This window comes from Pelecanus crispus, chromosome 9 (genome assembly GCF_030463565.1).
Source record: "Pelecanus crispus isolate bPelCri1 chromosome 9, bPelCri1.pri, whole genome shotgun sequence".
In the NCBI taxonomy this organism is placed as follows: Eukaryota; Metazoa; Chordata; class Aves; order Pelecaniformes; family Pelecanidae; genus Pelecanus; species Pelecanus crispus.
In genome coordinates, this window is record NC_134651.1 from 12142860 (window position 1) to 12166183 (window position 23324).

General features: G+C 48.2%; 1 protein-coding gene across 5 annotated transcripts; it reads right to left on the reverse strand.

Annotated features, from left to right (window-relative positions):
* Positions 1 to 98: 98 nt before the first annotated feature.
* Positions 99 to 18279, reverse strand: COPS7B (COP9 signalosome subunit 7B). Of its 5 annotated transcripts, none has more exons than XR_012831287.1 (8): positions 18246 to 18279; positions 15942 to 16117; positions 14653 to 14728; positions 13015 to 13103; positions 12231 to 12433; positions 10837 to 10942; positions 3445 to 4184; positions 99 to 475 (listed from the first exon to the last, which is right to left on the reverse strand). XR_012831287.1 is itself a non-coding variant. In XM_075716148.1 (7 exons), exons 2-7 carry the CDS (start codon positions 16101 to 16103, stop codon positions 4170 to 4172), a joined length of 651 nt encoding a protein of 216 aa, XP_075572263.1. In that variant the 5' UTR covers positions 16104 to 16117; positions 18246 to 18279; the 3' UTR covers positions 3192 to 4169. The 5 variants fall into 5 exon arrangements, 2 of the variants coding, with proteins under 2 accessions (XP_075572263.1, XP_075572262.1); XR_012831286.1 differs by lacking the exon at positions 99 to 475 and having other exon boundaries at positions 3192 to 3550; positions 4039 to 4184; XR_012831288.1 differs by lacking the exon at positions 99 to 475 and adding an exon at positions 3192 to 3315.
* Between the last annotated feature and the right edge of the window lie 5045 nt (positions 18280 to 23324).

A 23324-nucleotide genomic window follows, 5' to 3' on the forward strand; every position in this document is an offset into this window, starting at 1 on the left:
TTTGGTCTCATTCTTCAAAGAGGCCTTAGGGGGGAAAAAAAAAAAAAAAAAAAAAAAAAAAGAAGAGTGGCAGGCACCCAGCCCAGCCGTGACGGGAGTCACAAATTATGCCCTGACCATTGTAGTGGGCTAGGAAACAACGAGCATTATGTTCTGCTGGGCTCCGGTGCCTAGGACAGGGCAAAAAGAAAGTCACCAAGACCTAGAGGCAGAGAGATCCTTTCCCTTAGCAACCACCAGGAAACCATAGAAACCTCCAGCCAGATTCTCCCCAACTATTACAGAACATTACGCTTACAGAACAAGAGGATTCATCCAGACTCCCGACAGCTCAATCATCAGGTTAGGAGCGTGCACGTGACGTTTCTAGCCTCGTATGAGCAAAACCTCCGTCAGAGGCAGGTACCCACCTCGCAGTGCCCACAGAGTCCAGCTGGATGGGGAGCAGCAGCTGACGGACCACGTAAGACGTTGCCTATGGGGAACAAAATCAAAACCCTGGGAGGCCGGGCTGGGAGGGAGGCAGGACAGGCAGCTGGCAGCTCGGTGCCCTGCCTTGGGGTCAGCTAGAGCCCTCCAGAGATGTCCGTAGGTAATGACAACCCACTGTTGAGGCTCTGTAAGGCAAATACAACACCTGTGATGGTCACCCTACCAGCTCCCATGCCTTTAGAAAGAAGGAGGAGCTGTGCCAGGAGCTCCTAAAGAGATGTCCATCAGAGGCGCCTGTCCACTGTCACCCAGCAAACCTAAGGGATGATAAGAAATCACTTACTGTGCAGGCCTTGCACACCGGATCTGAACAGTGGTGTGAGAAGGTGGTACTGCAGGTCCCCCTCAGGGTCCCGGTCCTTGAGCATGGAGCCAGAGTAGTGATCATAACAGAGTGCCAGGCTGGGACCAAGGTGGGGCCAATTGCCCTTCCAGCTTTGGCTTTTTCCTGCAAAGCCAGAGCTGGAATAAAACCATCTGCCCGGTGACAGAGGGCCTCTCCTCAAGAGAGCAGAGGGAACTTGGTCTCAGGAATTCAGTCCCCAAAATTTGACAACTTATGTGAGGCACAACCCAAGCTCAGGTGGGGGAGATCCCAGAGATCACAGTCTGGGGTCACATACGGTCTGGATTCCCGTTTCTCCTCTGCAGCGTAGTCCAAGGGGAAAAGCGCAGCCCCACAGCACGGGTTCCTTCCATCCGCTGGGCTTCCTGGAAAAGAGCAAGCCCAAGGAAAAGGACAAAGCTGCACTGCAAAAGGACACTAGTTTGGCAGAAGGAGAGCGATCGGAGTGAGAGCTCCCTGCGCAGACGGAGAGGATAACAGCTTGGCTCCTCACTTTGCTGCTTCTGCTCTGACCAGGGATAAGTCGCCCTGTCTCTCAGCATGCTGGTTTCCCACCTGCAGGACGGGAACATCATGCCCACGTGGGGATGTGAGCTGATGTGCAAGAGAGAAGGCAGCACTCGGGGGTGAAAGAGCACTTGGGAAAACTTTTAGATCCGCTCAACCTTAGCACCCACGTGGCACAGCCAGACCGGTGGGTCTGACGGGCAGAGTGGCACTGCGAGTAGAGGTCAGTTTTCAGAGCGCTGACAAGCACCTTCCTCGGTTCGTCAGACTGGACAGAATGGGAAATGGAAACGGCTCATTAGAGCACAGCGAGCACCTGATAAGGCCACAGTTGGGTCTCCCTGACAGGGACTTAGTAGGAAACAAGGCCAGCAGGAAAGAGAGGGGCCACAGGAATCTAATTAGGAGGGGAGGAGGCCTCACGTGCAGCAGAAAAACTCATCTCGTGTCACCACCTCCCTTGTGGGGCCAGCTAGGTCAAATCCTCATGACATCCAGTAAAAGGATCCAGGGCCAGCACCGGAAACTCCCTCACCACATCCCAGCCCAGAGATGGCATAACTGAACAGCAAGAGCTGTCCTGGATGCAAGCTGCAGCCTCAGTGGGGCGGCACCTGACGTTTCAATGGTGGACTCGGAGAATGGCGTTTAGCAGAGGTGTATATACACACTCCCCAGCTCCTCTGTCCACACTCAGGTCAAACTAGCACCCACAGGACCTACACATTTCCTGCTCCACCAGCTGAATGAGCAGTGGGAGCGCTTGTGACATGACATAGGAACAGCCTTGATTTCCCCTCTCCAGGACCTATTCCTAGCATGAGATGAGCCGTAGGCCCCCAGCCTGAAAAGGTACACTGCTCTGTAGTGAAAAAGGACAAGAGCTTTCTCTGGCACTGTTGTACAAGTGCCTTGCAAAGCCCAAACAGGCCGGAGCAGACCTTGGAGCTCCCACAACAAGGACACAGTTGCTCTCTAACATGTGGGAAATCAGTTCTGTTCCCCCAGTCCGCATTGCATGTTTTTCCCTGGTACTATTAATGCAGCTTTTCCAAGATATTTATTGTTGAAGGGTTACAAAGCCCAGCTCAGGTGACAGCAAATCCCAAACCAATGAAGAAAAAGAAAAGCCCAGAACCCCAGAGCAGGAAAGCAGTGGAATTTTCCAGCTGGAAAGGGACTTGAGGCATCGAGCAGGGACTGCCGGGGGCAGCAGCACACATGCCCCTGCCACTTGCTCTAGGACTTCTCCAAGCATGGGCTGCTTCCCTCAGAATGCAGAAAAACAAAGGGAAGGGATCACAGGGCAGCTTCCAGAGGGAGCCTGCGCTTGACACAAGCGCAAGTCGAAAACAAGAAGGGAATTGAATCCAGGCCCCTTTCTGTCAGTCAGCAACTAACCTTGTCAGAAGGGATGGCAGCACTAACCGAATCAGGCAATTCATTAGGTTGGGGCACACAGCAAAAGCCCACGCTCTCTGGAGCAGAACTACAGTGAAAATCCAGGGTAATGAGTTGCAAACTGCCTTTGTAAATGACATTTCTGCAGTGACTCTGGCAGGCTGGGAAAAGAGCTAATAGGAAAATCATTAGGTAGCATCCCTTTGATATTGTTGAAAACGGCACAGGCTATTTTTCCTGCCCCCTCCATAATTAACCTGGCATATTACCCATAATACTCCAGGCCGATATTCCCACGGTGGACCACCTTACTTGCATCAGGGGAAAAGAAGGGTACGGTACATAGGAGAAAGATGACTTTTCTAGAAAAGCTTAAAAAGCTTGAAGATTCCCCCTCCCTGTACACACGCATCTTCTTCAATTCCATCAGCAATGAACCCCCGCCCAGCCAGACCAAAGCGCTTTACGAACCTCCGTCACAGTCAGCACGCAAGAGAGAGGCTGTCCTGGGAAACACAGCTGCGGAGGAGCTGATTTGCCCAAGGTTGCTTTCTGCAGCTGTAGCAGAGCTGGAATAGGACACAGCTCTGTGCTTTGCTCCTTATTTGTAACACTGTCCTTGTCCTTGATTTCCATTACGCTAAACCAGGCAACGGCCTGCGCCTCCCTAGATGCTCTGAGGAGCGATGCCTACCCACCTGGCTTGTCTGCCAGCAAGGAGAGGTGTCATCTCACAGTCGTGATGTAAAAGGAATAGCATCACAGCTGGCAGGCGATCCTGTAGGAACTGGTGCTCTCTAACAGCTGTGAAGGTGACAATGAAACACCAAGATGTTACTTATTGCATCAGCGCAAGGCAGCCTTAGGGCTGAGCTGATCATGAGACAGCAACTGAAACATCAGGGCTGGTGACATAAACAGCATCGTCAGGAAGAGTCTGGAGGGCTAGACAGTACTACTTCCAAACTTCATACCCATAAAGATAGGGCCCTATGGTCAGAGCAGCTCAAAATACTCACAAAAAGGCCGATCTCTGACAGAGTGAGGCTTCACTTACCCACCACAACCAGCTCTTCTGCAAACACAGAGGTATCGTGTGTGCACGAGCATTTGAAAAATGCCCTAATGATACTGAGATTCACAAGCTTCTATAGGAGACCTAAAGCTATGGAAGGGTGTCCTACCTTCTAAAATTACACCAAGCGAGGACTACTGGCACAAATTCTTTTGCGCTCTGTGGGGAAATACACATTTCAGGACTGCTACATGACCTTATGGCATCCCATTACTACCTTGAATCTCCAGCGTGCATGTTCATTCACTAGAGCAGGGATATCTTCTTTTCTTCTTGACAAGAAAAAGCCATGGTCACAGCTATCACACTCACGCAATTTGCAACCCGTAGCAAATACATCAGGGCATCTCACAAGGTCTGCCACTGTGAGAAAAAGAAGCGTGCGTGCCTGTGTATTTGGAGACAGGGAGCAAAGTGCTGCTCTGCCTAATCCTTTGCCTGGTTCACTACCCAGAGATGGGGGTACCACCACAGTGCCACTAAGAAGCAGGGAGCAGCCAATAAGGCTAGGGGGTAAATACACGCTCTCCTTACAGTACACCTCTAGCTTCAATCACTTACCTCTGGTAGCTCTGTGGTAGGGCCAAACTTGATGAAATATCAGCAAAATGTCAACAGTCCCTGAGAGACACCGACCTTCACCACGGAGCAGAGTGAAACAATGACATATTTCTAAAAACTCTGCCGAGAAATTCAATCGGACTGTCAGGTTAAAATTCCATAATAAAAATACAAGGTTGAGGTTAGAAGTAGGAACTGAGATCACTCTAAACTTTAATTTACCTTTCTTGATGCCCCTGGGTTACTCTCTCTCAGATTACACAAAAATAAACTAGACAGTTTCAATTCTTGGTTCCCTTGCATTAGGTCAAATGCTATAGAGGACTTAGCGAGGAAAAAACAACAGTGTGGGAGTAGGTGCCAGAGATCTGGCTAGCTGGGTCTATATATTTGTGGGGCAGGTTCTTTAATTTCTCCATTTCCCCATTATTTGGAATAACAAAGAGCAATGTTGTTTCTCTCCGCTGCAAAGTTTGCAACAGGCTCAGATACTGAACTAACAAACAGCAGCACCAACAGGCCTAGGAATGCATAAGCTTTGACTGTTTTACCCCAGCAGGAGGTAGGCTTTATTTGGTTTTCAAAATCAGAGGCCTCTCTAAACAGCTTAGATGCACTCATATAAACCTGTACAGAACTGAAAGTTTCAGAAAAGTCTGATTTACCCATGTGATCTGTTACATTCTAATGCAGCTCTTACATTCTAATGCAGTTCATTGCACTCTCGCTTCTGCCTCCCCGCCAATTAGTAAGTCCAACTTCCTTTTTGCGCACATGGACCAATGCATTTTCCCCTCAAAGGATAAGCAGAATACTAAAAGCAAAACCAAAACCACCCGCTGGGTTCGTTATCATTTTCCATTCTTCCAGGAACAGAAAGCTGTTCAGCAAAATTCACTTTGCAGGGCTGGTGGGAGAATGCCCATCTCTCACCACTGCTCTCTTCTATGGGAACAAAAGCTTCACTTTCCGCAGCTTCACTCTGGAGAGCGGCTCTGCAGGTCCTACTCCTGGACCCAATCCATGGAGAGAGACCTGCAAGCCTGCATGCAGCTCCACAAGCACCCTTGGCATTTCAGAAGTCTGCACAAGACTGATTGCAGGATGGGTCTCAAAGCTGAACACAGAAGGGTCTGTCAGCATCACTGGTTTTCCCTCCTGCTCTGAACAGAAGACTAAGCTAGCATTCAACTTATCTAAGGAGGTGAGGAGGGAAGTAAAAGAACAATAGATTTCAAGCCAAAACTTTTTTTTTTTTAAAAAAGGATTGACATCAGCATTGCTTTATCATGTTCCAGAATTGCCTGATGTTAGCTGGTATCAACTGAGTCACAGCAGGAATGCCAGGGACATTTGTTAGCATGAGGCACAGCTTTAGGGCTAGGGCAGTCTACCAGCACTGCAATCAGCTGAGATCCTCTCTTCCATTTTCCAGCTCAGTGCTCAATTCCATATTAAACAAGCACTAGTACAAGTGGAGCTGCAGAACATGAAACTAGACAATAAAGCCCTGAAGTGCAGAGGGAAGGCAGCTCCATCTACTTTGTCTCCCTCCGGGTGGAGGAGGCAAACAGAAGTTCAATAGCTCACACTCTGTCCTGCTGCAATCTTGAAGTGAGCTGCAGCTGGAGCAGCCCATTGCTGCCATAAAACAAAGTAGGGCAGGATGCTCTCCCCACTTCAGGGAGCAGCGTCCAGCAGCGCTCAGACAAGCTGTGTTAGCTGCCTCCAGCAGGCACATGCAACACATAGGAGTCTGCATCAAATCCACCTCTGCTTCCATCTCCCTCTTGTCCCCACAGCACAATTAAGCTCCCCAGGCACTCCCCACTCAAAACTGTCAGCAATTCAGCCCCTGCCAGCCCCTAATTCACACAACTCTGCTCCGAGTTGCTGCCCTCCCTGCAGTCACAGGGAGCCAATGCAGTCTTTATCCGTTGTCCTTCTCAAACAGCATAGCACCTCTTGCATCCTTCCCTGTTAACAACCATGCCTTCTGCTTCATTCCTGGAATAGCTTCTAACTCTTTCCTTCAAGCCAGATTCATTAACCAGCTGCTGCAGAGCTGTTTGCCTCCCCCAGGTACTCTGTGCATGTCATTTGTTAATGACTCATCTCAGTCTGGGCTCATTGCAAAGACGTCCCCCTCCTTTTGCGGCACCAAGCGCATCGCTGGCACACCAGGAAAGCCAAACACGCCAACAGCTCAGTTCCCTCCAATACCCCATTCCCTTCTCTGTCCTCTCTTACCATCAAGCACGGGACAGCTCTTTATTCAAAGCGCTATTTCCTCCCTTGCTTCTTTGCTGATCAAAGGCAATGTGTATTGAAGCATAAATAAGATCTTCACCCCCAGCGAGGCTTTGAGAACAGCAAAAACGTAAGAACAAACTCAGAACCTTCCAACACGCTAGAGAAGCTTCAGCAAACTAATGCGACTCCTGTAACTGGCGGGAATAAACACCAAGGATGCCAAATTCACATCTATTTCCCCAGCAGACTGTGGCTTGCCGAGGAGCTAAAACGATTTCCAAAGGCATCTGTATTCCTCCTGCCTCTTTGCAGGACTGATATTAAAAATGAAAAGGAAAGAAAACAGCTCGTGATGACCACAGAACCTCTCCTCACTAGTCAAATCTAGTGAGGAACTGGATGACCAGTACACTGCAGCTGCCCACGCAGGAAGCCAGAAACAGACTCAGTCCATCTCCACCACACAGATCTATTATACTTGGGTACACAAAGTCCACCTACACCTCCTCAGAAGCTGTCAGCTAAACACTGTGAGAACTTAGTACAGAAAAAAGTACTGCCACTGTTTGGGAAACAGTTCCCTTGAGATATAGGGAAGGCTTCGTGCTCTGGGCTTATTCAGTTAACATCCTTCACTGGGAATTCTTTGGCTAGCATTTCAAGGGGGAGAGCGAGCTGGCAAAGAATCAGAAACCAAGGGACTTGACCCAGAGGCAGCTGGATGGGAGGTATCTAGATCCACCTGTCAAGATTAAACGCTGGTGTGCCTGCACTGCAGAAGAAGAGAAGGAGAGCAATTTACTTTCACAAGTGTACAAGTCCCGGGACTGAGGACTGAAAACCTGCGATGGCAAGGAATGCTGGTAGCAATAAGAGGAAGGCACGTGCATTGCACAGGTAAGTGCAGGTGACAACTGGCTGCAGGACTGGGGCATTGTCACAGTCCTCTGTTTGAACAGCTCCCCTGCCTGCTCACGGAAAGCCCTTCTCCTTACAGCATGGAGTGAAGTGAAATGCAGGGGCCAAACTACAAAGCAGTACTCTGCCAGACCCAGAGGAAGGAATCGTCTGGCCTAAGACAGAGCACAACTACAAACCTTCCACAATCAGGCATCAAAGGTGTTTAGGCTCAGGACACTGGGCTCAGCTACTGGCATTGCAACAGAACCTTCTGCACATATTTGGACAAAGATGAACTACTGACAAAATGGCAAGAGCACTTCCCTGCCTCCCGGATGCATCAGGGAGATTAGTCAGACCTTCTGATAACATAACATCAAGAATCAAGTAAATGCTCAAGTGAACAAGTGCTGTTGGACTACAAGCCTAAAGCAGCCTCAAAGCCAAGACTCCAGACTCTGACATTAAATCAGCATTTTTAATTTTTTTCTAAAATGTGCTTTTTTGCGAATTGCTGTTTCAATGCCAACCCCATCCTCCCCCTTAAAAAAAATAACCCCATACCTTGCCAAACTAGGTGCAAATCACCTGAAGTTAGTCTGTAACAAATAAAAAACACAAAACAAAGGCTGAAATGCTTTAGAATCACAACAATGTACAAAAAAAGGGGAGGAAAATACAACCTGAAAGTGTTCAAAATTCAGAAAGACTAGTCAAGTCCATTGCTTCAGCAAGGGGATGCTGCTGCGACCCCTGCCAGTGGATCCTGGGCCACCAGCCTGCCACGATGCTAAACAGGCTCTTCTCCCATGCAGGCCTCTGTCGCTAGCATCCAAGGAAGAGCGAATGCATTACCCTTTGAAGGTATCAATGGGGGAAACAACTCACAAGCAGCTCTGGGAAGTCACATCACATTCAAAAGGAACAGTTTCTAGTATGCCCCTAACCACCTGCAAGAAGGAAGGCTCAAAAGAGCAGCCTGCTTCCTCTTTATTGTATTGATGCCTCAGAGATGCAGAACAGTGCTTTAAATCTGTGAGATTAAAGGGCTTAGTAAGGGCAGTAAACAGACAGCTAAGTAAACAGCCCAGCACTGGATCTCATCTTCACAGAGCGAGGTAGCATGAATTTCACCCCAGTTTAAAATAGACAGGGGTAGCGGAAAGGCTGAAGACTTCCGTGTAAAGCAGTTCCTGGCCTAGAAACCTTTCTGCGCTCCCTTTGGGAATGAAAAGATCTGTGTTGATGGCTTCCTCACTCCCAGCCTGGCTTTGGTAGCCACACATCAACCCTGGGATTCAGTCACTTGCTACAGAAGTTCTCCCAAGATCTGATTTCGTACAGCAGCTTCCTCAAGGTTAAGCAGCAATGAGACTGGCTGGGAGGGAGCAAAACTGTCCACAGATAGGTTTGGGTTTTTTTTCCCCCTGCCCCTTTTGGTTAGTCCCTCTCTTTAGAAGTCCCTCTTTACAGGACCAGAACAGGGACACCCTGGAAATTAATAGGGGCTGCACAGTGTAACTTAGCCAGGTGCTGCTAACTGGGAGCTGTATTCAAACAGGGCTTTTATCTGCCAGCCTGGAAGGGACTGGCCCAGAACCCACTGAAAAAGGAGACGCAGGTCCTTTTTCACTCCTCCTGTAGTCATTCCTAGCTGAATGACATTTAGATGGTATGGTCTAGTGACGGCTGGAGACCAGCCCTTTGACTTTGGACATCTTCTTTGTGGGCTGCCTTTGTTCTGTGTGTGGAGGGCACTCTCGCTCTACCAGCTGCTGTTCCATCTCCTGTGCCGACGACGAGGCTGTAGCTTTTAATGTTTTCTTTATGTTTGTGACCTGGCCAAGAAGAGACAGTGAATCAGCACCTGCTCCTTCCTCCCCTTGCAGTAGAAACTCTGTTCATAAACATATTGAAAAACCCCTGGAGTACAGAGTAGAGATTATAAAATAAACTCTCCCACCAGAAACATGCTCTGCACTTGCATTTATTAAAGGTAATGTTTCAGCCTCACTTACAGCCAGAGTTGTTAATATTTCCAGTCTGGGTCCCATACAGAATACCTAGAGGTTACTTTTTGCCCCCCGCCAAGAGACAATGGCACAATATTGTACCACTTTTCTGGCTGGCTGCCGGGACCAACTACTGCCTTGGTGCAGAAGGCAGCCATCCTACCATTATGTTGGCCAGAAGCAGGAAGGACAAAGGAGACTGTGAAAGAAACAAACTCACACTTAGGACAGCTCTTGAAAAGGGAAAATGCCATTTGACCTAGCTGGCTGTCTGAGCCACAGATATTTGCTAGAAGCAGGAACAGAAATTGGTCTCATGGGAGGCAGCAGTAGTGCTTCTGCTACTCTGGCTGAAAAGGAGAGATACAGCACCAGGCACCATACTCTGTCCCCTGGAACCCTACAGGGCTCACCAGAAATACAATGAGCAAACCTTAAAAGAACCCCACAGGCAAAACCAAGTTTGGGAGTCAGGTGTGCCAACTCCAGGCCAAAGGCATCTGGCAAACCAAATGCACTATTGATGCTGATCAAGCTGCCAAGCATATGCTGCTTCAGAAGGCAAACATAAACCTGCAGGGATGCAGCACTCTGCAAGAAATAAACCCCAAGCAAGTGTCTCAGGAGGACCATTTTCACCTTTACAGCTGTATTAGCCAAGATTTGTTCTCTTAAGTAAATACACATCAGCAGCGGCTAAAATCGCATGCCCGTGCTGCCATCTACCGCCTAGCCGCGCATGCAACAGAGGCAGGAGTGCTCCCACCTCACGCTGCCAGAGAGAGCGTGTCAGAGATGCTGTCTGGGTGCTCAACTTGACCTCAAGAGAAAGACCCCGAAGGAAGCTGCTGAGGGCACTTTTTGCAAAAGCAATGAGACTCAAGAGACTTTTGTTAATTATACTTTCAGGTTTAAAATAAAGTGAATTGTTTTTTCCTTCCTTCCTGCCTTGCACAAAAGGAACAGAATTGCATCCAAGCTCTGTGTTAAAAGCACACTTTTCCTAACAAATCAACTCAGGAAACTCTAGTAGTGCACCCACCTAGCGTATTTTTATAAAGAAAAATTCCAACCTGCTCAGAGTGGGCAAATTTGATGTGTGGGGTATTACTGGCACATGGAAGCAGATGTGCTTTCTTCCTACCCCAAACCAGCACATCCGATCTGTGTGATTGCAAGCCTACTTCAGAGAAGCCACAACCATTAACCAGGTATTACCAGGTTATTTTCTTCAGTAAACAAACATTTATCAAAAAGCATAGAGCAGCCTGAAGTGACTCTGTACCCACCTCCATCTCTACCTGCTGCTGAGTTCGGTGATGGTTCTCCTTGTATTGGTTGGCTCTAAGTACTTGCTGCTCAATTCCTAAAAGAACCGCCTCGCAACCATCACACCTGCAAGATATAAACAATGTCAAACAGTGTTTAGGAGGTCTCTCTGGAGCAGCTCAATCGGGCAATCTGAAAAGTCATGCTCACCTAAAAGTTTAGGAGATTATTAAATTTATACTTCCTGCTTAAAGATTAGAGTTCCAAAAAGCTGGAAAGAAAAAGCTTTGCTGCTTACTCAATGTATTTCACAGCATTCTTTAAAGAGTCCACGTTACTCTTACCTGCCCATCAGAAAGTAAGTGCAGGTTCAATGCACTTTCAACTTCCTTTTCAATCAGAATTACTGCTTAAACGGGGATGCAATGCATTTTTTCAAAAGTAAGTAAAATTTTAAGATTAAACAAAAAAGTCAGATTGAGAGAACTGTTAAGTGTTCAAATGACAAGAGCACTGCTCCAACACAGAACTCGTAACTGGAGAGGACAGAAAGGGAATTGGCAGTGGGTTCATTGTTACCTTCCAAACAATGCTGTAAGGTCCTGGAAGCTGCCAGAGCCCTCCTGCTGAGATGGGATTGAGGGAGTTGGAGTAGAGAAGCAAAAAACCTGCCCCCACCTCAGGACAGCGTATTTGCACAGCAGTTTAATTACTTTTCATGCACCCATTACCATAGCAACTAGGATGCAATTCCCAGTCAGCTGAGAACCTGCCATAGGCTCCACATGCTACAGGGGAATTTCTTTGGGTGGGAAGGAAATCCTACAAAAAGATGAGAAGCAGCTTCCTGGCAAAGGTACAAACAGATAGTACCGCAGTCCCAATATGGTTGCATGCAGTCTGCATTTGCAGGAACAAAGAGAAGGCAAAGGCATCTGAAACTTCAAACTTGAAGAGACATCCCCTCCAAAGAACTATGATTCTCTAGAATTTACCCATACAGTTCTCATCACAGTGAAAAAGGCTGAAAAGTAATGGACAGTTCTGTTTTTGTTATCAAGTGTAACAGCAGAAAGGGGAGTAGCTCCCACCATAAGACCATTAGTCCAGTTTGGCATGTCTGTTTGAAAAGACCCTTGACACCTCGCTAGAGTTCTGCCATGTAAAAGCTACGGTGAGAGCAGAATCTCAAGACCTAGAATAGTTTGGGTTGATATATAACACAAACTGAATCCTAGATGGGATCTTGGAAAACATGCCCAATAGGCTACTCCTTCAAGTGCCTCCTTACAGCATAAGGCTCCTGATTAATGGAACATGGTGAAATTGAGCCAGCATTTGAAACTTTGAGGAATAAGAAAAAGACAGGACAAGCTATGTACAAGGAACAAGGAAAGTGGAGAGACTGCCTCACCATTCCTGGAGTGTTTTGACAATGTTACTGATGTCCTTCTTCTGAATGTCTCTGCCGATGCAAAAATCCACCTCTAGCACCTGGTTTCGTTGATCCAACTTCCCCTGGATAATATCTGTATAAACCGCTTCAATAATCAGATCTTCCAACTCCCTCAGATTCCTCATATCCAGGTCCTTCAGCAACACAGAATAGGGAATGCACTAAAAACAGCAAGTCCAAGAATAAGTTAACAGTCCTAGAGCCAAAATGAACAACTAAGTCTCAGAAGGTCAAGACCCAAATGTTTATTGTATCCTACACTTTACCCTGCAAGTACAGCAGTGACTGATCCTGGCAGAACAAACACCTACTACCAGGCTACATAATATTCTAACACAACTTTGGTAATTCCTGAAGCTTCAGTATAGCATGCTCTGGAGGAAAAAAGGTAATGGGATTGTAGAAGAAATTAAGAGTGTTGCTTAGTTTTCTCTAGAACAAAAAGTCAGTATTTTTAAGAATAATTCTCCATCTCCAGTAGTGAAAGAAGCCATACAAAGCTTCGCAGCCCTTACTGACCAATTTGCATGGCAGTTCAGACACTCCAACGTCTCATCCACGGAAGTCCACTAAGTTAATGTCCCAAATGAGCGACGAGGGAACACTATACGTTACAGGTATTTTCCCAGTTGCAGGATTTTTTTACGAGTACTCATGCAGTTTGATACAACTTCAAGGCTATGGAATTGATGCCATTTTCAAAAACAAACAGAAGACTGCTATCATACACAGTGTACTTTACCTTCATTCTGGAAGCCAGGCTTACAATCGTCAAGTGTTTCAGCTTGTTTTTCTGAGTTGTTGTTAATTCAGGCAGGTTATCTTTGTTTGCTGTTAATGTTAAAAAGACAAGATTCAGGACTTCCCTTCAAGAACTACATAATCCAGGCTGCAGAACTTCAGGCTAGTTACACTATGCTAAACCCTGAAAGGCTGAACTCCTCCAGCTACTGTGGGTGCTGGTGAGCAGAGAGTGCTGCTGCTGCTGACAGATTAGCACACCCAGGGAGAAAGGGGAGAAGTTAAAGAACAAGTTGGCAATTCCATTCTTCTCTGCTTATTTACTAATTCTGGTTTTGGAATTAGAACATAATTCACATCTACACAAGTAGTGTCCTGCCAAAATGGTTGGTCAATGCTTTGTTTCTACCACCAAGTCATTTTTATTTCATTAATGAGCTGACAGCATAAAATCTTCCCCCTTTGCTGATCTGGTTGTAAATATAGATGTATTTCTAGAGAGGTGCAGAATTTAGGGTTGAAAGTGTCAAGTACCAGGCTGAGGAAGAGAGGAGAAATTATTAATCTAAATAGTTACATGGTCTCACTGTCACTGTATTATATTCATGTGCCTCATGAATATTTAAAAACAGAAAGGAAACTGGTGGCTTTCCAAAGCAAAGAAACTCTTCAAAATACCTACTTTAACAGAAATTAGTGTTTCAGGGCCACTCAAGTTCTCCCATCCACCCCACCTCATTCAATGCTCTACCTTTTGACTACTTTTCCCTCCTCTTTCTTCACTAGAAAAGGAAGAACGAACTGCACTGTCACATGCTGGGACACAAGACCCATGCACAGCAAATGCATCCTCTAATCAGTCACAGAATTCACGAGGCTTGTGTTGCTCCACAGCCACTGGAATTTCCAGTCCTTGCATTTACAGATGCCACTTCTTACAGGAACTAGATAGCTCATCCACCACAGTGATAGCCAGCACAATGACAGAATTATTTGTCACACTCTGTAAAGGTCTGGATTAGGCTGCTACCCACAAATGAAGTATTAAATTGTAGCAGAACGGAAGTACATAAGCACCAGAGATAAAAGCACATCCCGGAAGATACTGAGATGATTCACGCATAGTCATTCTGAAGCTGTATAAAAGTCATTATTTCGATTTGTATTCTAGCTAAGAAATCCTTCATTTCGTTTCAGCAATCCCATCACAGAATAAAAGGTTATCCCATAAACCATACAGTTTTTTATAAATAAAGCAGAACAATTTTGTCTAAGTTTTCTGCAACTTCCATAACCGATGTCATCTAAATTTCAAAACAGATGTCTGAAATTGCACTCCGCAGAGGTAAGCGGCCTGTGAACATCAATGAATACTTCTACAGGCCAACTCAATCCAGTGCTGCAGTCCCATCCAAACCAGTAAAAGACCATCATCTTTAGCCCTTCCTCCACATTTTAGCAATTAAAAAGCATGTATGATCCAGAGACCCCCTACGAACAACTCCCCTCCCAAGCAAATTCTGTTCTTGGACACTTTCACCCAACCACGCTACACCAGGTACCACAGAAAGCAGAGAACTGCCTCTGACAATGCTAAAGGGCAACCAAGCCCTGTACTCTGCAAACGGCAGTCTCTTACCTACATAGTCTGGGTACGTTCCATATGCAAACAGGTTCAGCAACTGGAAATAAGCAGCATTAGACCCTTCAGCAAGCTGGATGGGAAGAAAACAAAAGAAATTCCATGTAACATGGTTAACAGCCAACACGATACTGGCAGATAACTTCTCCAGAGAATGTTTTAAATCTACACAGGACAAGCAGTACCGAGAAAAGCAATTATGTCCCGATCTTAAAGAGCTAGACCCTTTCCATGGGCCTCATGAGCAGCAGCAAATTTCAGCAGTTTCAGAGTCAAGATGGTCTAGCCATTTCTGTGCACCAGAACTTAACTACAGTTTGGACTGTCAACTGCTTTGTGCAGCACCTTAGGAGGTAAAAGAAAAAGGAGACTCTTAATTTCAGCTGACATCCTACAGGGCCAGCTCTTCTCATCATGTGACAAGCAAGCAGGCAATGGTGTTGGTTGGTTAAGCATCCTTGCAGTTACTGGGAAAGCTAAGACAGCTTACCTGCAGAGCCACAAAAACATCAAAGCAAAGCAAGCTAGAACATTTTGAGTGCATTTGAAAGTAATAGCACTCCTCTCACATGCAAACTCTTCACTGGAATAACTGCAGCACCAAGCAGTGATTTTTACTGAGTGGGGTTTTTTTTAATACCGTTTGCTGCACACAGATCCAGGAAAAAAAAAAAATGTACTTGCGATGTGATGCTGAATAACCATAGAGGCATTTTTCAGCATACCTAAGAGCCTGTTTGGAAAGCCAAACTTGCTGTATGCCACATTACCCCAGCTGCAAGGATACTCAACCTAGATTCCCTCACTGTAGTAGAGGGGAGTGCTGGCGAGGCATTCTCAGTAAAAGCTCTGGAACTTACTTTCCACCTTGGTTTGAAATGGTTTGGATTTGGTTACCACACAGCCCTGATACACTAGACATCTGTTCATAAAGACTTTTGGAGAGCATTGAAGTTACGCTTTCCAGGACAATGAAGGAGTAGAAAGGGATTTTTTCATTGTTGGCTGGCTAGGTGCCTTCTTAAAATTGTTACTGTGCTCCTGCCAGGTTTTTGCTGTATTAGCAATCGCATTAAGGTAGCAAAGCTTTATATAGGTATTTTTTAACGTCTAATATATACAGGCAAAAGCAACATTGATATCTCACACACAAACATCTCAGAACCAAGTCACACCAGGCCCTTCCTGGCACAGAACTTTCACGCACAGGCTGGCTGTGGAAACTTCTGGGGATCCCTTATACTGGGAGTGCAGAAGGGGCATTAGGATAGAAACGCATCTCTTACCTCTTGCACATTTGTTAACTCCAATAGCTCTCCGAAGACATAAACCCCAGGAGCCTCCAGCACTTGATTTATAAGAGCAGTCAGAGCTGAGCCACTTGTACCTTTGGCTAGTAAAATAAACTGCTCTAGAAGATTGCAGGACGGTTTCTGTTCTCCTGCCATTCTAGGTTTTCAATCTGTCAATAAAATAACATGATATTAATACATCCTTTCTCCTCTGCTGAATACTGTCTGGCAGTGGGTCAGAAGGTATGCTCAGCACAGTAACTTTCTGGTGTCAGCCGAGCTAGGTTTTTCTTCAGAGGGCAGGCCAGGAACCCAGCAGGTTCAAATGCTGGTTTATCTGGGGAGCAAAAACGAATCACACAATATCTGCGCAAAATTTCTGCATACTGTCGGGTCAGTTCCCTAAAAGCATCTACTCCTGCTAGTAGGAAGTGAGTTTAGATTCCATGTTGCTTTCAGACTTTTCCTTCTACTGATGCTGCCAAATAATGCCAACTGCAAAGATGTTTATTATTACGTCTATTAGAGGCCAGCTAAGACTTCCTCCTTCCTCATTACAAACAGCAACTAACTTAATTCTCTGTGAAAAACTGATCCACCTTGTAGGCCCTCACATCATACCTTTTTCCTTTGACATCGACTACAGATAAAGCATGCGTACATAATTCCTGTTGCTTTCTTAGCCTAAAAGGCAAAAAAACTGTAAGTAGCTTACCAGTCTACATTGTACAGTTAAAGCGTTTTCGGTTAACTGGAAAGCTGAAGTGATAAAAATACCCTTTCTACAAAGGCCCTATTTAAGTCCCTGTAAAGAGAGGTCTTTGTCTTCAGCTGTTGCCTGACATTTCTGGTGTGCATGTTGTCTCCCAGCACCAACACGTTGCTTTTGAAATGTAAAACACTACTTATTAACAAGTTCAACAAAGTAAGTTATTTGTTTACAAACAACTAAGAAAAAACTTCTGAAGCATATTATTCAGACACCAAACAAAGAACTTAGCAGATAAGGGTTTTTTTGTGTTATGTTTGTATCAGATAATTCTCAAGTATAGAACATAACCTTTACTCTGGTGAAGAAAACCAGACACCAGAGAACCTGTCTCATTCTGTGTGACCGCTGGGACCACATCTGCCCTCGTGGGGGTGGTACAGTCACACAGGTGTCTGCACTGTTTTGCCATGCCTAACCAAATTAAGACTTGTGAAGGCAAGACAGACAGCTTCCTTTATTAGTCAACTTCTAAAAATACACTTTACTCCATTTCATTACACCTGCAGGTACAAATGGTCCCAACCTGAGCAGGCAACCATTTGCGCTCTCCACGGAAAGATTTCTCAGTTCTCAGTGTAAAGTCTCTTTGCGATTATTTTCATCAAAGGCATATGTGCAGCCTGACTGAACAGTACCTGTTTCAACTGAGAAATCCCTGCAATACAATAACTCTCAGTGTGGCTTCCTAATACACCTAAGGGTACATCAGTACTACTCTCCCAGCTCACAGATAAGGAAACAGACACAGAGGACAGAAAATTTTCTCAGGAGAGCGCATGAAGTGACTGAGCTGGGAATGAAATCCAGATGTCGTGGTTCCCAAGCCACTATCCTCCCTCACAGGTAACCCAAGCACACACTGGTGTATGAAGTTACAAAAGACTGGTAAGCTGTAGCCATGCCCTGGTAGGAAAGGAATGGCAATTCTTAGCCCCTTTCCAAGTTAACGCTCAGACAACTGCGTTGCTGTCGCAACCTGTCTGCACAACCGCGTCACCGGGACTACCTCGCTGCTCTTTCCACAACTGACTTATCCTCATGAGAAGTGACTGAAATACAAACGGAAGACACTTTAACGGAGCTCGCCCGAAGGCTACAATAACCCATACACGGGGATAAACGGGGCATCTCGCCCCAGTCACGCCTTGCTGCAGGCTCTCTAAGGTACCCGAAGGGGTTTCACGCAGGAAGCGGCGCGCAGACCCCACGGGAGGCAGGCGGGCTGCAGCGCACGGAGGCAGCCAGGCCCGCCGGGCCTCCCGTCCCCACAGACCCCGGGAGGGCCCGAGGGCCCCCAGTCGTGCCCCACCCAGCGGGCCGAGCCCTGCCGCAGGGGCTGATTTACCCGGGGTCCCGCCGCGGGGCCCTCTCGCCCCTCACCGCCGCCCCGGTCCCCGCTCGCTTCTCAGGGCTCAGGCAGCCGCACGCCCGGCAGCACCGAGACGCGGCCGGGGAGCGGGGAAGGGTCGGGGAGCGGAGGGCCGGTGCGCGGAGGGGCGGGCGGCTGCTCCCTCCCCCGGCGTTACCTCTCCGCCTGGCCTCCCGCCCTGCGGCTCCCGGCGCCGTCCCCGCCGCGCCTCAGGCCGCCATGATGGCGGCGCCGGTGTCCCGCGCGCGGCTCCTTCCCCCGGAACGCGCGGCCGCGCACGGAACGTTCCGCCCCGGGGCGGCGGCAGGGCCCGGGCAGCGCCGCCGCCATCCCCCGGCAGCCGGGGCCGGGGCTGGGGCTGGCTGGGCCCCCCGGCGCTGGGGCTGGCTGGGCCCCCCGGAGCAGGGGCCGGCTGTGCTGACGGCGGCTCTCGCTGAGCTACGGCACAGCAGCCCGCAGAGCACGTGCCGCCTCGCCGCGTCCCGAGCGGCTGTTTTAATTACAAGCAAGTGAAGTTTCTGCTTCTCTCCCGGGGCTGCGAGGTGCTGTGGCAGCGCCGCGGGGTTTCTGCGCTCCAAAATGACCCGCGCGGAGGGCCAGCGATGTGAGGCCACGTTTTAGCGCGTTCTTTGTTCCGACGGCATGGCAGCGCCGGTCTGTTTCACGCGAACAGGTCCCGATCCTCTTTCGGATCCTTGCATACGCTACAGCCTTCAGAGGGGATCAAATCTTCCACTTTATGGCAAGAACTGGGCAATGCCCGAGAAGCTGAAGCGGGGCTGTTGACGGCCGACAAAGGACTGAACGGTTGCGGGACGATGGAGGCTACCAGCCTCGTGGCGTGCGAATGGAAAAATGCCAAGACATGGGGTGAAAGATCACAAGGTGCTAGAAGTGAATATTAAACTCCATAGAAAAGAGGCCCATACCAATGCCAAGCAAAAGGGCAGCGCTCAGTCTGTGATGGGGGGGAGCGGGGAGGGAGCTGGAGGGGTTGAGGTCCTCTCCAGGACATAGATCAGGAGCCAAAAGACTCTTGAGGGCGACAAAAAAGCAGGAGTGGGAAGAAGAGGGCTTTTGGGGTCGTTACCCTTCCCGAGGTCTGTACGCTCATCTGTGCCACACTGTGAATAAAGCGTGCTTCTGTTAAAAATCCTTTAGCCAAGAGCAAAGTGCTTCTGGCTTTCAGTCAGCTAGTCCCTGAAGATCAAGCCATGGACCAGCATCATCAGGAGGGGGGAGCTTTCAGGGAATGAACATCAGAAACTATTAGGAAAACTGATGGGGCTTAACCTGTGCCTCAGAGCCATCCGCAGCGGATCCCCAGGGTCCCATCTTCCAGAAAAGGGGTGTCAGACAAGCGCAGACATGCAGGTGTTAGGATGTTGTTGTGACACTCTGGGCTTCACAGCAAATTGGATGTAAAAAACTAGGCCCTGCGCAGCAAGGGAACTCAGCCAGGACTATAACAAGCCATTCAGTAATTTACTTAAGCCACGCTTAAATCTCATCTGCACGGGGAGGGAGAATTACCTCTTTAATCACATCCTAAACAGGCCCTCCACCATGGTTCGTGTCACCCCACAGACATGCTGGGACAGTTGCCTTGGGCAAGCAGTGCATGGCCTCATTTGTCTCAAGATTTGTTAAAGCTGAAATCCCGGGCTGAAATAGAAATGGAAATATATGATTGTGAGCTGTTTCCCATGGATCATTTTTGCAACCTCTTGCTGGAGCCCGCAGGTGAAAATCAGCTGCGTTATAGCCCCGGGTAGGTCAGCCAGCATGGTCTGTTAGTCAGGCTGTCCTGACACCTCCGGACTGCGGACAGCCAGCCTGGCTGACTGATGTGGACGTTGGAGGATAATATCAGCTAAGCTTAGCTTTTGGGATACATTTCTGGTTTTTTAAGAGAAAAATATGAGGATGCCCAGCTGTTTTTTCACTTTTTAAACTGCTATTGCAACCTCTTGCTCCACCCATGCAGCTTTCCATGTGCAGGGAGATGTTAATCCATTTTACGTTTTAACGTTGGCATTACCTCTTGACTCACCCCATCTCTTCCCCTTGTGATTCTGCAGACCAGGTCCCTTTTAGGCAGCAGATAATTCACCTTATTTCCCTGCATTGCCTGATAAAAGAAACCATAAATCCAGAGTAATCTCCCCAAGCAGGGGTGTCATGGAGCCCCAGAGAGAGACTTTGAGAACATGTTTTTTCTCAGTCAGAAGTCAAGGCATGAGGCTGCAAAGTCACCTGTAAGGGACAGAGACTGGGAAGGGTGTGATTAACAGCACAGTGACACCCCTCTGTCCTGCAGCTTCCATCACACCGAGTTCAGTGCCTGGTTCTTCAGGCTTTTGAGGGCCCTGTGCCTCCAGCTGCTCATCCTGCCGGCATCTGCACCCTGCCTGTGTCTGCCTCCTGCCTGCCAAGCCAGCAGCACCAGCTTCATCCCTTGTAGGTGTGCACCTCCCAGTGCCCCAGGACACGATGCGGGAGCTGGTTCTTCCCCTCCTAAAGTCCCAATTCTGATGTGTCATTGGCAAGAAAATTACCACCCGGCCTCACCAAGGAGAGGGCCAACAGCAGAAGTGGGTACTTCTGTGTTTCTTATCTTTTTCCTCACCTTTCATAAATAAGGTGGTTCAAATAAAAAAACTCTTGTGAAAAGAGGTATGTCTTAACAAAGACAACATAGGACCTTACCAATAACTCACATAATACACATTATGTTCAGAAATCATACACTGGGCTAGATTTAGCCACCAGGATTAGGATCTGGTTCCTAAAGTGTCTGTAATAATTTTACTTCCCAACAACATAAAGCAAAATAAAATCAACTGTTGTCACCACGGCCATGTTAGAGCAGGAGCAGGGGCATCTGCACGTGACCAAATGGCCAGTACCTCTAGGGGTAAGCTAGGCTGCATAAATGCTAACACGGTCCTGGATGCAGTTTCATTCCTCATCCGTGTGTGCTTTCACCATGCTTCATCCATTTATTCTCTCTCCTTCCAGACTTCTGACCCCCCAGCTTCCAGCACACATCTCCAGAGCACAGGGTGGTGGGAGCTCCCACCTCCTGCTGAAGAAGCTGTCAAGCTCTCTGCATTTCCCAGGATGCAGAGACTAAGTTGCTCGCTGGACTCTCATCTTGCAGCTTGGCCAGGCCAGGAGTGATGTGTGTGTCTGGGTGGTTGCAGATATGCAGCTGTACAAGTCCTTCCATCAAGTGTGGGGTGGGATGAAGCCCCAGCTTATGAAACCATCTCCCAGTTACGCTGATCTGGAGAAACACTAGCTCGTTTATCTGCACCTTGAGAGAAAAGCTTCTTGGGGAAGCAGAAAGCAGGCTGGAGGCATCTTCTTACCTGCAATGGCAGCTCAGAAACTGTCACACCTGCCAGAGATGTAAAAGCCAAGGTGAGGTTTTCAGTGCAAAGTGGCATCAAGGGATAGTGAGATTTGCAGCAACTTTCTTGCAAGTGGTTTGGAAAGCCGATGTGCTCGAGGGCATTGTTTGTGTTAATGCAGCCAAAGGATTTTGAGAGGAGAGAGATCCCAGGGCTTCTGTTGCTCTCAGAGTTACGGTGTCACACGTTCCACTGCTGCTCTTGCCCAGAGCAGTCACAAGAACTTCACACTTCAGCCATGAGCCTGTTTGTTATTTTCAGGAGTTCAAAAATGAGAGATGCCAGGCCTGTGCTTCCATGCACAGCAAAGTGAATTTGGGAACTCTGGGATTTGGTCAGAAAACACAAAGGCCCCAACTCTAAATTCTGGAAACACTCCTACTGCCGTGTTAGAGAAGCCCTTCAACACTGCAAGAGTTCCTTGCTGCAAGATCCATTTGGTCTCTGGCTCTTCCATCTCTGAGGAGCCTGAACAGAGGCAGGATTGAGTTCTTTATGTCTTGCATAACCCAGCATATCATACTTCCACCTGGCAGGCTCTTCCCACACACACGACCATTTGTTTCTGCCTTCTTCAGGTCTGTTTTTTTTCTTGCTCGCCTTTTCTCCCCATCAGTCTTTTCGCCTCAGTGATCTTTAGTCCGTCTTCCTTAGATAGCATGCAATTACACAGCCTATCTAAAACCCAGGAAGTACTCTTAATAAAAGATAGATATATATTAGCATAGCGTACCCCTGGCACTCTGCCCAGATTCAAAATTATCTGTTCGTACACTTTTCAACTGATGGTGTGGAACTGAGCATGGATCACATACATCAGGGAAATAAATGCTACCTATTTTTATTATTAAGTTCTCTTATTGGTTATACTGGCAGTGGCCTTGTCCTTATGCATTAAACACGACCTTAATTAATGTTCATGTCCTTCTCATTTGTACAGTGGCTGATTTGGAGGCAAGTGGAGCCATGAATGTATTGATGGTGCCCTGATTGTTTGCTGGTCCTGTTCTGAGCCTGGATTACAACTGCTGCCTTTATTTTTCTCATGACTTATTAATGCTTTGTATAAGCTGCGCTCCAGATTGTTAATGGAGGAGTTAATTCATCGTGCTCATATTAAAAGGTAGCCTGGCTTCTGGGATGCGCTAATGAACCAGAGACTTTCCCCCACAGTCTACTTTGTTATACAAAGGCCAAATTTCTGCAGTACAAAGAAGGCTGCTCTTCTTCCAGGGAAAACACACTATTTATTTTAAACTTTCTCCGTAACACTGGTCCTGCTAGCTGCGGCCTTGGCACGCAGAAGACGCTCTGGATCTGAGCACAGCAAGCACCCAGGTCCCCAGCACTGCCCAAATTCACAGCTGGAGCTCGGCTGAGCCGCCGACAAGCAGCCCGAGGGATGAATTCGCCACCGGACCTGCCCAACGCGCGAGGGGAAGCGCCAGCCGGGCTCCAGCAGCTCGGGCACAGCCCCGGCGGCCTTCTGTCGAGGGCCGGCGGGCAGGCGGGCGCTGACCAGGCCTGTGGCGGCTTCTCGCCCCCTCCGCTGCACCCCCCGAGGCCTCCCCTCGCCCGGGCCGGGGCCCGCCCGCCCGCTCCCTCCCTCCGCCGGCCCCGTCCCGCGCCCCCCTGCGGCCCGGCCTCACAACGGCGGGGCGGGGCGGCGGGGAAAGGTTTGTCCTGCGGCGACTCCCGTCCCCCGGCGACGTCAGGCCCGGCCGGAGCGTACGCCTTAAGGACCGCTGCGCAGCCGCCCTTGAATGAGAGAGTGGGGTGGGCGGGCGGGCGAGCGCGCCGTCTGATTGGCCAGCTGCGCC